The sequence below is a fragment of the Pleuronectes platessa genome, chromosome 7, assembly GCF_947347685.1.
Source record: "Pleuronectes platessa chromosome 7, fPlePla1.1, whole genome shotgun sequence".
NCBI classification, from domain to species: Eukaryota; Metazoa; Chordata; class Actinopteri; order Pleuronectiformes; family Pleuronectidae; genus Pleuronectes; species Pleuronectes platessa.
Window position 1 is genome coordinate 2,192,292 of NC_070632.1, and position 13,255 is coordinate 2,205,546.

At 45.1% G+C, this 13,255-nt stretch overlaps 1 protein-coding gene across 1 annotated transcript; it reads right to left on the reverse strand.

Annotated features, from left to right (window-relative positions):
- Positions 1-554: 554 nt before the first annotated feature.
- trhr2 (thyrotropin releasing hormone receptor 2) lies at positions 555-9,938 on the reverse strand. The gene is made up of 5 exons (XM_053426348.1): positions 9,556-9,938; positions 8,521-8,653; positions 7,697-7,848; positions 5,562-5,685; positions 555-1,130 (listed from the first exon to the last, which is right to left on the reverse strand). Exons 1-5 carry the CDS (start codon positions 9,936-9,938, stop codon positions 555-557), a joined length of 1,368 nt encoding a protein of 455 aa, XP_053282323.1.
- Positions 9,939-13,255: the final 3,317 nt, after the last annotated feature.

Genomic DNA, 13,255 nt, shown 5'->3' on the forward strand with positions numbered 1-13,255 from the left:
TTCAGGTTTATAATCATAAATCTGTGTTATTACTGTCAAATGTTTGCACGCTCTAATGTTCTGTTTTGAGACCGTGACATCGAGTGTGTGTCCAAATATTAAACTCGTGTTTAAATTCCCTCCATCGACCGTTTGTCTCTTTAACTCACAGATGACTGATCAGAAAACATGAGCATGACTCACAGACTGGAAATTATTCACTGATGCAAAAAGACCTTATGTAATATCAAATGTAAATGTTGGATTGAGCCGATTACTGGACCTGTAATAAATAAACTAATTTATGAACTCTAGTCCACTGTACATACTGGTTAATATATATTATTGTTAAAGTATTTTAATGAAACTCTTTTCTATGTTTCGACAAAGACATTTAAAAAACTAAATTTGGCCGAGGAGATTTATGTTGTCTATGTTGTTTGTGTTGTTGTTTATGATCATGGCTGGAATCCACCATTTGAATCATGAAATAAGAAACTCTCACAGATTTCTTCTCTCTCTTGTCGTCATGTGATCAAATCTACATTTCCCACAAAATGGGGAACTGGGAATATTTACATGCTTTCCAGTTTGTCTGGTGTCTGTTTGCCTGCAGCGTCCCCCGGAGCATCGTCTGAGGACGGATGATCCACGTCTTTATCTCCAGATGGACACGTCTCTGAAGGACGCACACAGAACCTGAACGAAGCGGCTGTGACGTCAGACGACTGCTCTGTCTTCTCGCCGCTGAGCGCCCCCTGGTGGCTGCCTCCGTTCTGCTGGGTAGTTAACTCAGTGGTGGTGCTCAGGACGATCATCTTTGTCTTTTCACTGGTTCCTTTGCTGTTGGCGTGGGATGTTCTCTGGTCTCTGGAGCTGAGGCCGGGCTGGATCGTGGACAGTGTCCTCTGAATTCCTTCCGGCCGCTGGCACCGGTAGAGGCCGCGGAACGCCGAGCGGAACTTCTGAGACATCACGTTGTATATCACCGGGTTGATGGCGCTGTTGGCGTAAATGCATGTCCGACAAAACAGGAGGAACCAGGCGTCCAGATACGGCGTGGACACAAAAGAGTTGATCAGAACCAAAGTCCGGTAGGGCATCCACAGCAGAGCGAAGAGGATCACCACCACGGCCAACATCTTCGTCACCTGTGGGCGAAGAAGCAGAGACACGCCTCTTTAACCCCTTAGTGCCCAAATTAATATCCAATTATATAAAAAATTAGTATTTTTGTTTTTGTCATACAGTTGCTAAATTGAGTGGCGATTGTTAATTTCAATATAGCATATACAGTAGATATCAAATTAAGGTATGAGGCAAATTAGCGACATTAGGCATAACGTTGTTTTTGATGCTGCTTTTGATTGAAATTGAATAACAACATATGTTTTCTGTACATCATTGTTGTTCCATAATAACAGTATTTCAAGTACAGTTTAATACCTCAAAATAACTTAGCTGGACAGTCACAAGGGGCTGGTATGTACTTTCCACTCCGACCACTAGATGGCGGCAGAGTGCTTCCAATACCTTCCTAGGCAAATTCGCGACATTAGTCTACAAGGGGTTAAAACACCGTTAAATTACCAACTTCTTCATTTGTGTGTGAACTGGTGGGACGGCCCCCAGTTCAGGCCTCTTGTCCCCTGATGGTGGCTCATCATTAACTGATGTGAAAACCACCACCTCTCCTAATGAGACGCTCATTAGCACACTCATTCTAATGACATCAATTAGTGGAAACAGATTCATGAGGAGCCGGAGCTCGGATGCATCGTGTTGACGCTCGTCCACAGCGATGGACTCTCTGTGCTGGTCTGAGAGCAGCTGAGAGTCAGAGCTGAGAGTCAGAGCCGAGCCTCCACGGCTCAGAGCAATAAGATCTGAAGCCTCGTTACAACTCCCCTGATGGCTTCATGATGATCTGAGTCATCTTCAACACAACACATGATGCATGAGAGTGTGTAGGTGTGTGTACATGTGTAGGTGTGTGTACATGTGTGTGTAAATGTGTAGGTGTGTGTACGTGTGTGGGTATAGGTGTGTGTACGTGTGTGTGTATAGATGTGTGTACACGTGTAGGTGTGTGTTCATGTGTGTGTATAGGTGTGTGTACATGTGTGTGAATAGGTGTGTGTGTAAATGTGTGTGTGTAGGTAGGTGTACATGTGTGTGTATAGGTGTGTGTACATGTGTGTGTGTATAGATATGTCTACATGTGTAGGTGTGTGTACATGTGTGTGTGTAGGTTTGTGTACATGTGTGTAAATAGGTGTGTGTGTACGCGTGTGTAGGTGTGTGTACATGTGTGTGTATAGGTGTGTGTACATGTGTGTGTATAGGTGTACGTGTACATGTGTGTGTATAGGTGTGTGTGTAGGTGTGTGTATGTGTGTCTGTATAGGTGTGTGTACATGTGTCTGTATATGTGTGTGTATAGGTTTGTGTAAATTTGTCTGTATAGGTGTGATTACATGTGTGTGTATAGGTGTGTGTACATGTGTGCACCCAACGTGCAGATTTTCCCAAACGTATCCACGTGCACGTGTAAGAAAGAGAGTTTAGCAAACGATGACAACACACTTTATTTCACACTGTGGCTTTGTGTAATGATCATTCCCCTGAAACAACAACATTACACCAGCTTCTTGGTCTAATTCCAAGTTAGCAGCTGCATTTTAACAATCTGCCGATCACCAACCCGGACAATCTCCTGCTGCTTCTTCAGATGAGAAACACAAATGCCAGAAATTGTCCAGACCCAATTTTCTCTGGAGACATTTTCTGGAGCTCCCTTGTGAAAGCAGCTCATGATGCCGCGGCGGCTCTGACAGGATCTTCAGCAGGTGACACAACGCATGATGAGGTGATGGCCCTATCTGCCTTCAGCCTGGGTGACTCGGTTGATTAATGTTTATCAGGAGCCGGCACCGCTCCCCCCCCACCCGTCCTCCTCGTCCTCCACGTCCCTCTGCAGCTCCTCTAAATGTCCCCGACACCTCACATCCGCTGAGGCCTGTCAACTCAGCTGAAGCGTGGCTGCCGCTCGCTCAGCAGTTTTTTCTCCACCACAGCAGAACATGTTAATAAATAAATAGCATCACAAGGTGTGGCAGGTTGATAGCAGGTATCATGCACACGCCTCCTCCCGGCCAACTGCTGTCTGAGATAAAGCTCTGTGTCCGTGGCGGAGACTGGGAACCAGTGACAGGCGGCTCAGCAGGTGTAACACACACAAAAGTGAAATCTCTGCACAACAAAGCGTGTAATTGGACACAAAAGAGGCGGAGACTAGAGCTTTTTAATTATCCGTGCATGGCGATAAAGGGGGGGAATCCAGCGGGTGGCGTTCTGAGTATAGACAACACTTCACTCCCGCATTAAAAACAGATTTGTTTGTGTGTTTTGTGTATTTTTGTTAATAACAGACAGAAACGTCCCTGAAGCTTCACACTGAGCCAAAGCACGAACATTCAGCCTCTGATGATTTGACCAAACGGGGACCGAGCTTCCCTCCTCCTCACCGGGGGGGGGGGGGATTGCAGACATGAGCAAACTCTCACAGATTCAAACTTTTCAGTAATCTTAACACCACACTGTGTTAATCTCCAATCATGAAAGTGCCATTCTTCGGCAACACACAAGTTTATCAAACCGCCATCAGATTACGTCGGCCTATCACACGATGAATGAAAGAGGCATGAAGGGCCTATTGAAGAACTGAGCGAGTGGAATCATCTGCACACTTCAACGTAAATCCCAAATCACATTATGCAAATCTGCTGCTCCTCGACGGGGCCCTTGAACGCACCAGATAACGATCTTCACTCCACCGCCGCCGCACGAGGGTTCAGTGTTCAGTGGAGGCCGGTGTTCATGCAGAGACACGAACACACTGACACAGGGAAACTCTGGGTCTGCACCAGGAACACTCCAGACTCTGGATCCGGTCTTAAAGATCTTAAATCTTAAAGAGGAGCGATGCTGACAATGCTTATTTATTTATTTATTTAATAACTCAAGTTAACAGGAGCTGGGGCACAACTCAACCACTCCTCTATTCACCTGTCAACTCTCATCCCTTCATCCTCCTTACCCCATCTCCCCCCCCATCCCTCGTCCCTCATCCCTATCCCTTATACATTCATCCTCTTCCCCATATCCCTAACCAGCATCTCTTCATCCTTCTCCTCCCTACCTCCCTCGTCCCTTCCCTTTCTGTTTGGTGCACACCTCTTAAACAGTTTGTATTCATAAAGCTTTACAGAACACCTGAGCCATGGTGATCAGTCTCTTTTAAAATGACACAGGATAGAAATCAAGCCACAGAGTCAAACTCAGGCTTCAATCGCAGGACTATAGATAATAGCAGCAGATCTCAGAGCAGCCTGATTCCCTTCAATCAGTTCAATAAATCTCATGCAGGGCGCTTTATATAAGCTGCTTTAAAAGACGCCTCTCCTGTGGGATTGGTCCCTTCGCCTGCTGCTCGCTCGGCTCCCTGTCTTCCACATGAGGACATGAGGACATGAGGACATGAGGACATGAGGACATGAGGGGAGACAGGGATGTCCCAGAACTGAGTCACACTAGCAAATATAACAAAATCTTTATTCACCTTGACTGAAATAATTCCCTGTTGTGGAACTACTGAAGGATTATCTTATTTTATATCACTATATAGTGAAGTAATGGTTGGATTACAAGTGTTAGAGGAAAGGTGGGGGCAGCCTCAGGGTTTGGTCTGTTATTGAATGAGTTGTTCATATATGCTTGGGAGAGATTCTACCCAGAAGTCAAAGCTGGAGCTCGAAGTCGCTCTTCCATGATGTGATCACAATTGGTACAGAGCTGTTGATTGTTGGAATAAATCAGTAAAAAAAAGAATTTGCTAATCATTTGAAACTAATTTCATGAAGCTCAGTCTTTGCAAACAACAGCAGAGGGAACCAACCATCCCTGAAAGCAAATCCTCGCTGAGCTAATTCAAAACCACACAGGTCCTCTGCAGGGAACAGAAACCTCTGCTATGACTCTTTCAAACACACAACTTTTAGAACGTGGACATAAAACCAATCTCCTGTGGAATAAAAAGAGCTTGTTGTTAAACTCCAGAGTGGATAAAAGCTTATGAAGATGGATTGATGCTTTCAGGACTAAAACGCCTGAGACGGTATTTCTACATCCAAGAGCAAAGGAATAATACAGAAGAGAAATACCTGGTAGAGAGGGAGAGAGGGAGAGAGAGAGTGAGGGAGAGAGAGAGAGAGAGAGAGAGCTTTCTCACTAAAAGCTCTTTGACGGCTCCGTCTGAGTAAAAGGAGCAATAACCATCACAATTGCCTTCAGGGCCTCATATCAACCAGAGCACTTCCTCTGATGCTTTTAAGAGGGAATCATGGCCTCTTTGTTTTCACCAGATCACAGACACATCCGAAGACGTGACCGGGGTCAAATGTGACCGAAGCTATCGCAGCGCAATTACCTGAGAGTTAAGACGAGATGTTACAACAGGAAGAGGAGAGCGGAACATGGGGTTAATGTGAAACCGGGGGGGAAACGAGGGAAGAGCCACAAACCTGTTTCCTGGAGGAGAGCGCCGTCTTCGGTCGGCCCGGGCGCCCCCCCTTCCCCGGTTCAGGGGTTTCCCGACAACTCCGCCGCAGCGTGGTGGCGCTGGCGTCCGGGTGGTTGGGCAGAGGGCTGCAGCCACACAGGCCGGGGGTCACGTCCCAAAGACAAGAGAAGGGCGAGGATTAGTGGGTTGTTTGGTTAGTTGGTTGATTGGTTGATTGGTTGGTTAGTTGGTTAGTTGGTTGGTTGGTTGGTTGTTTAGGGGTTTGGTTGGTTAGTTTGTTAGTTGGTTGATTGGTTGTTTAGTTGGTTAGTTGGTTGGTTGGTTGTTTAGGGGTTTGGTTGGTTAGTTGGTTGTTTGGTTGTTTAGGGGTTTGGCTGGTTGGTTAGTTGGTTGTTTGGTTGTTTTGTTGGTTAGTTGGTTGTTTGGTTGTTTAGGGGTTTGGTTGGTTGGTTGGTTGGTTGGTTGGCTGTTTAGGGGTTTGGCTGGTTGGTTAGTTGGTTGTTTGGTTGTTTAGGGGTTTGGTTGGTTGGTTGGTTGGTTGGCTGTTTAGGGGTTTGGCTGGTTGGTTAGTTGGTTGTTTGGTTGTTTTGTTGGTTAGTTGGTTGTTTGGTTGTTTTAGGGTTTGGCTGGTTGGTTAGTTGGTTGTTTGGTTGTTTTGTTGGTTAGTTGGTTGTTTGGTTGTTTAGGGGTTTGGTTGGTTGGTTGGTTGGTTGGTTGGCTGTTTAGGGGTTTGGCTGGTTGGTTAGTTGGTTGTTTGGTTGTTTTGTTGGTTAGTTGGTTGTTTGGTTGTTTTGGGGTTTTAGGTATTAGGGGTTTGCTTGGTTGGTTGGTTGGTTGGTTGTTTAGTTGGTTGTTTGGTTGTTTTGGGGTTTTAGGTATTAGGGGTTTGCTTAGTTGGTTGGTTGGTTAGTTGTTTAGTTGGTTAGTTGGTTGTTTGGTTGTTTGGTTGTTTAGGGGTTTGGTTGTTTTGTTGGTTAGTTGGTTTGTTTGGTTGTTTAGGGGTTTGGTTGTTTTGTTGTTTAGTTGGTTGTTTGGGGGTTTGGTTGGTTGGTTGGTTGGTTGGTTGGTTAGTTGTTAGTTGGTTATTTAGGGGTTTGGTTGGTTGGTTGGTTGGTTGTTTAGTTGGTTAGTTGCTTGTTTGGTTGTTTAGGGGTTTGGTTGGTTGGTTGGTTGGTTGTTTAGTTGGTTAGTTGCTTGTTTGGTTGTTTAGGGGTTTGGTTGTTTTGTTGGTTAGTTGGTTTGTTTGGTTGTTTAGGGGTTTGGTTGTTTTGTTGTTTAGTTGGTTGTTTGGGGGTTTGGTTGGTTGGTTGGTTGGTTGGTTGGTTAGTTGTTAGTTGGTTATTTAGGGGTTTGGTTGGTTGGTTGGTTGGTTGTTTAGTTGGTTAGTTGCTTGTTTGGTTGTTTAGGGGTGTTTGGTTGGTTGGTTGGTTGGTTGGTTGGTTGGTTGGTTGGTTGGTTTGGTTAATAGATCAGTACATGTGAGGTGATTTGACCGATGCTGTTATGTTTTCTTTACAATGCTTAAAAAGGTTCAGCTGGTTTTTGATAGCCAATACCAAGGCTGCCATTATTATTTCACGTCAATTCTGAACGTCATTTGTTTGTCGACAATTTAAGTGAGCGTGAAGAATCGCGACATTCAGAAAATCTATAACCTCAAAATCCATCTTTTTTCCAAATTGTGCCCTTTTGGCTCCATTTTGGTCTCCACCCATAATGTCCACCGGCCCCTACAGTTCAAATAAACTTTACCTTCAGCCTCACTTAAGAGGGACATTGAAATGTGTTCTACAGCCAATTCAAAAGGTGTTCTCCTAGATTCCACATTTCCAGGACCATTGCATCCTGTGTTTTTCCTTTTATAAATCTACTCTTGTCTCGTAAATGCCTCCAGTTTATACCACAGGATTTCTATTGTGAATATTCAGGCTTCAAGGTAAAACAAGTTGAGATTTAAAAGATAGAAAAAACCTTGAGAAACATCAAGTCTTATTCATTCAGACTTCACAAAGCTCAGAGGCTCAGGAGACTTCATGCAACAGGTTGAATGAACCGATCTTTTGTCAAACGGGAGCCGTGACCCTTATGAGTCACTTAACTAATGAGATGATTTCTTAATATGACCTGCTGCCGTACCTGAGGTAGAGGATTCGAGCGATCAGGCCGTACAGCACGATGGCGAGCAGCAGAGGGATGACGTAGAAGATGGCGAAGTCGGTGAGGTAGATGGGCAGATAGAGCTCCCGCTTCACTCGGTAGCCGCACTGCACGTGTCCGTCCGGGCCGACCTGAGGAGCACACAGTCCCAGACGTTCTGAATCTCATAATCTTCTCACATCTCCACATAATAATATCAGAAATGCCACCGAGCTCTTCAGAGCTGTTCACATTCCCCTGCAGCCGAAACGCCGGCTCTTTACAAAAGAGGCTGTGGTGATAACAAACGTTCAAGCTGCTGTTTGTGACTCATGCACTGAAACACTGTGTGGAGCTGATGTGTTTGTTTTTCACCTCTTATGTTACAATAGCAATTTGTGTGTGTGTGTGTGTGTGTGTAGAAAGCTGTAATCTCTGCGCTTCACACTCATTCAACGTATTTTTACACTTGTCTGGAAAGTGGCCACAGTTTACAATCGTGGTTGTTGAGTCTGTAATTGAAGGTTAGTTCCTTTTCCACTGGTCAAACACCCACTGACATCCGGCTCCTGTCCCAAACCACTCTGCAGTAAACACAGGCTTCTATCAGAAAACATGACGTTTGTGTACTTCATTCTTTTTATCTTGGGATTAACGTGCTACAGGGATTTCTTTCCTCTGTTTTGTGATTGAGCTTCTGGGTTTCCGGCACGCTCCTGACGTCAAAGAGAAAAGGTCAGTCCCCTTTTTAGTGTTTCACAAAACCCACGTTTACAAGAGATGGTTTTAATCACATTTAATCAATCACAGGGTATTTGTCCAACCTGAATGTCCACCAGGAAGAACCAGAGCATGCAGTAGACACAGGTGAAGATCCAAACCCCAGCGAGGATGCGTTTGGCCCGGGACACCGTGCACACGGTCTGAGCCTTCATCGGATGACAGATAGCTATGTACCTGCAGGGGAGGAGAAGGAGGTGGAACACAAGGTCACACCTGCTCTGTGAGTATAGAGAATGTTATGACAGATTATAGTCTCAGCTGTCAATCATGACGTCCCAGCCCATTTATCAAATAACCCATCTTTTCTTACATATTCCCAGTAAAGCAGTGGCTGTGGGTGATGGGACCTTCCTCTTGGGCTCAACGTTATTCAGAGACTATGCTTGTCAAGCAATATACTAGATATTCAGTCAGATTATTACTGTGGTCAAACTATTACTATATTTGCACAAGCGTTTTATATTTCTATTCTCTCCTGCCCTAGTTGTAATGACAGGAGACAAATGAATAGACTCTAAACAGCCTCTGTCCCTGTGTTTCACTGTGTGTTTACCTTTTAGAGATGTTGATCAAGAGACTGAATTCATTTAACTGATGTAAGACGACAGACGATTTATTTTTCTGTCCTAAGAAATTCCACAGATGGGCCCAAACACGAGTCATCAAACACCAGCTGTCATCAGTGTGGAACATATAGATATATATATATATACTGTATATAGTCTCCTGTACCATATCAGAATGGCATTTAGCAGAGCTCATACGACCTGAAAGGCTCAACAGCTTCCTTCAATTCAATCAAGCTGCAGCAAATTGCTCATCGATATCCGTCCTCTAAATATATCCAGCAAGATCCATGAATTATTCCCTGAGTAAACCATGAAAACTTAAAAACCTACATCTTCCCAAACCAATATCACCTCCTTCCACCAAGTTTCTTAATAACCCGTCTGTGGTTTTGTGTTAAATAACAGACAAAGAACAAACTGATTCTCAGAGGTCATTAAAAAGCAAACATTCTCCAGGAGAAGCTCATAAACACTGATCTGAGAGCGATGGCGGTTGCTCCTCCTCACCTCTCCACGGTGAAGGCGGTGATGGAGCAGGAGGACGCGTTGATGCCCAGGTACTGGAGGTAGGTGATCCCCAGGCAGCCGGCGTGGCCGAAGACCCACGTGCCCGTCAGGCTGTCGGCCACGTTGGGCAGCCCCGCCGCCACCAGCACCATCAGGTCGGCTATGGCCAGGCTCACCAGGTAACAGTTGGTGGGAGTCCTCATGTGGCGGGTGGTGAGCACCACCACCACCACCATGATGTTGCCCACGATGCCCACGCCACACACCAGCAGCACCAGGAACACCGACACCGTCTTGTACTCCAGCAGCTCGGACACGGCGACGCCGGCGCTCAGGGAGATGTTGGTCGGGGTGTCGATCCTGGAGCTCGCGTTGTCGGCCATGTCTGCAACGTGTTGACGACTTCACCCCCCCGATGTGTGTGTGAAGCAAAGGTTATGTTTGTTGGATTAAAGCTGATCAAGGTCGTGACTCTGAAATGTCGCCATGTTTCTTCCTCTTCATTTAGAGCAGTGACTCTAATTCTACTTCAACCATCAGGTTTTGATATCGACTCAAACATCAACGTCACAGTTTGGACTGAGTTCATTACAGAGATGTGGAAATAAGCAGAATCCTTGTTTTCTTGCCTCCTGTCTCTTTTTTAACTAATTTAAAAGAGTGATAAATATTAACATCTTGAAGATGATGATCCCAGGATGACCGAACCCCCCTCGGGCCTCCATCCAGTCACCTAGGAGGAGCAGAGGCTTCATTAATTGGACGAATGGGGAAATGACCGGACAACAACCGTTGGACTTTCATTCGTTCAACACAAACATGAACACGTGCACTACAGGGACGTTCTCTCTGAGAATCCCTCATCTGCAGGTCGGTCTGGAATCAGGTGATTAATGATGCGAGGAAACAAAAGTGCTTGTGCAAACAGAGGAGGAGAAGTGGATGAAACACAGGAGGCAAAGAGGAGCAGAACAATGCAAGCCGGTGGTTTCAAGTGACACTGAGAAGAAGCTGCATGTGAGTTTAGTGATGTTGTTGCACAAATTACAAACAAAGAAGATCAGCTATAAGTTATTTTCCTTTTCCTGTGTTGAAGTAGATAGTTTGTCCTGATGGTGGCGCCAGAGGGAACAGGCAGGAGACCAGAGGACGCAGCCTTCGTGGTCTACACGTTCGGAATGAATACACACATTTGCAACATGGCTGCCTTGTGTGCAATGCGTCACACGTTAGGTTCCTCACATATTTTAGAAACCAGATCTGAAACCACGTCTGGTGAAGCTCTGATAAGATTCACTGAGGATGAGGAATAATAGACAATATTCAAATCAGCCATTTAGGTGCTGCTGAGCGTGCAAGCGTAACAAATAACCTCTAATGCTGCACTCGAGGAGTAAACAAGCTCAAATGAGCCCATTAAAATCATTTAAACATAATATTCTAATAAGTGTGAGGTTTGTTTGTCCTCTAACGATCCACTAATGATGCCCCCTTCTGCATGTCCGTTAAATTCCTCCAATCCGACGCACAAGAGCCTCTGTTCAAAGTCATTTCTTAAAACCTTAACTGCTTTAATAGATTCTGAGGTTATTGGAGGACAAAGTGTTTTCTCCTCTTCAAAGTCCAGAGGTTTGTTTGGAGGTTTCACATTCTGCTGAAAGCTAATTAACCAGCGGAACACTGTGGAGCTGAACGAGGCATCTGTTGCTCGGCTCACTCGTCTCCCGGCCCCGGCCCCGGCACTCACACATCCCGGACCGCCCCTCCTGAGGGCTGCCTCTAATAAATTGAGGTGGACATGAAATGAAAAGTAATTTAGTTCCACTGTCCTGTCGTCAGAGTGACTGCTTCCACTCTCGGTTCCATCACAGGTCGGCTGCTCGTAGAACTAATCTCCTGCAGGTTCCTGAGGATTCACACAGGAACGCCGTTTGGCTGTAGTGTAATTTACATACACAATTTCATTTTTCATATGAAAAGCAACCCATCAATTGAAGATCTTATTGTATTATCTTAACAAGTAATAGTCCCAGAAAATGTCTTAAGGAATAATTTATAATTTGGGAAAATAACTTTCACAAAATCCTCCTACCAGCACCTCCAGCTAAACAATTAAGACATTATCTCATTTGATAAATGCGTAAAAACAATCTGTAATTTCTACACTTTATTATTTACTAAGGCAACTCAGAGGGTAGAAACTGAAATGTTTGGACACAACCCGATCGCCTCCAGGCTCCTATCACATGACCGTCTTTCTGTGCTGCTATTGTGTAGTTAAATCCTGAATTTATAATATGACAACGATACAACTGCTCTTAGTTCGTCTCTATTGCTGCTTCCTGTGAAAAGTCATTCCTGCAGCTAGGAGTGGTCACATGTTGTGTGTTTTCAGGTGAGTTAGTTTTAAAACTAAACACTTGTGTGGACAGAGAACGTTTTCAGGTGGAAACAGTTACTGACGGTGAAGCTTTGCATTCACCGCTGCTAGTCGAGTCATGTGACTAATAAGAACCAATCAGGATGAGAAACTGTCCTCGTCAATGGGACTCGAACCATTTCCAAAAAGTCTTTTGGATGTGGACGATCTGTAGACGGCAGCGTAGACTGTAAATAAAGATTGATGACATGATCTCCAAAAGCAAAGCCAAAACATCTGGATCACCCCCTGGTGGTCGGCTGCAGTATGGGTCATAAGCTCTTCCATGTTGGCAAATGAGACACTGAACAGACTTAAAAGCCAAAGTAGACTTAACGGAAGGTTTCTCTCATTTTAGGTAAAGTTCTACACTCATGTATGTTCACGTGTTGAGACGGACTCCAAATGACGGCACCAGCACAAGATGGCGGCGCCCGTATCAGGACTGATTTGGCTTCATTTTAGCAGAGGAAGGAGGTGGAGCCTCTGCGTCCATCTTTCTTTAGTCTCTATGCAGAGGTGATGTGTTTTAAAGTAAAAGGTGTTAGTGTGGATGCAGCCTATGTCCGGGGTCGTTGCACAGTATCAGACCTGTGGTGGAAATAAACCAGTGGCTCTGGCTTAGATTAATTTCTCTACGTAAAATGAGGCAATTAGGAACTCTGTCTGGAAGGTCACCAACACGAGCCTGCAGCTTCTCAAAGGTCACGGATGTGCGCTCGCTGAGCTCCGGAGCCTCGACCCTTCAAGCCACCACCACGTCCAACGATCTGTCCACTGTCCAGGCTCAAGGTGATCGTCCAGTCGATGGTCTCATTTCCTCTCGCCTCCTGCCTCAGCTCTCAGGAGCAGTCATTAATAATTCAGTCGTTAACGTTTACAATAAAGTGCGTTGTCGCTCATGGGCTCAGCTGAATCCTGGTCCATGACTCATTAACGGCAGCAAATTGGGGATTGTGCCCTGTGGTAGAGCTGCCTTTGAGCAAAGCAGGGCACCAAACCCATAACAGCTGGTGAGTAATGAAATGAAATGTGGTGTCAGGGGCCCTGTGAGATATCGGAGGTATAAGGACCTTAGCTGACAGAATTATATGATCAGATAAGATCAGAGGAAAGAGCAGCAGATAATCAAAAAGAGGTAGAATAAGAGCAAGTGAATAAGTCATAAAACCAATTACAAAATAGCCACTTAATTAAATGGAAATAAAAACGGATTATACGGCGTCAGGAGGAAGAAAAGCTTAAGATTGCTTGGGAAAAAAATTGCATTTTCAGGATAAC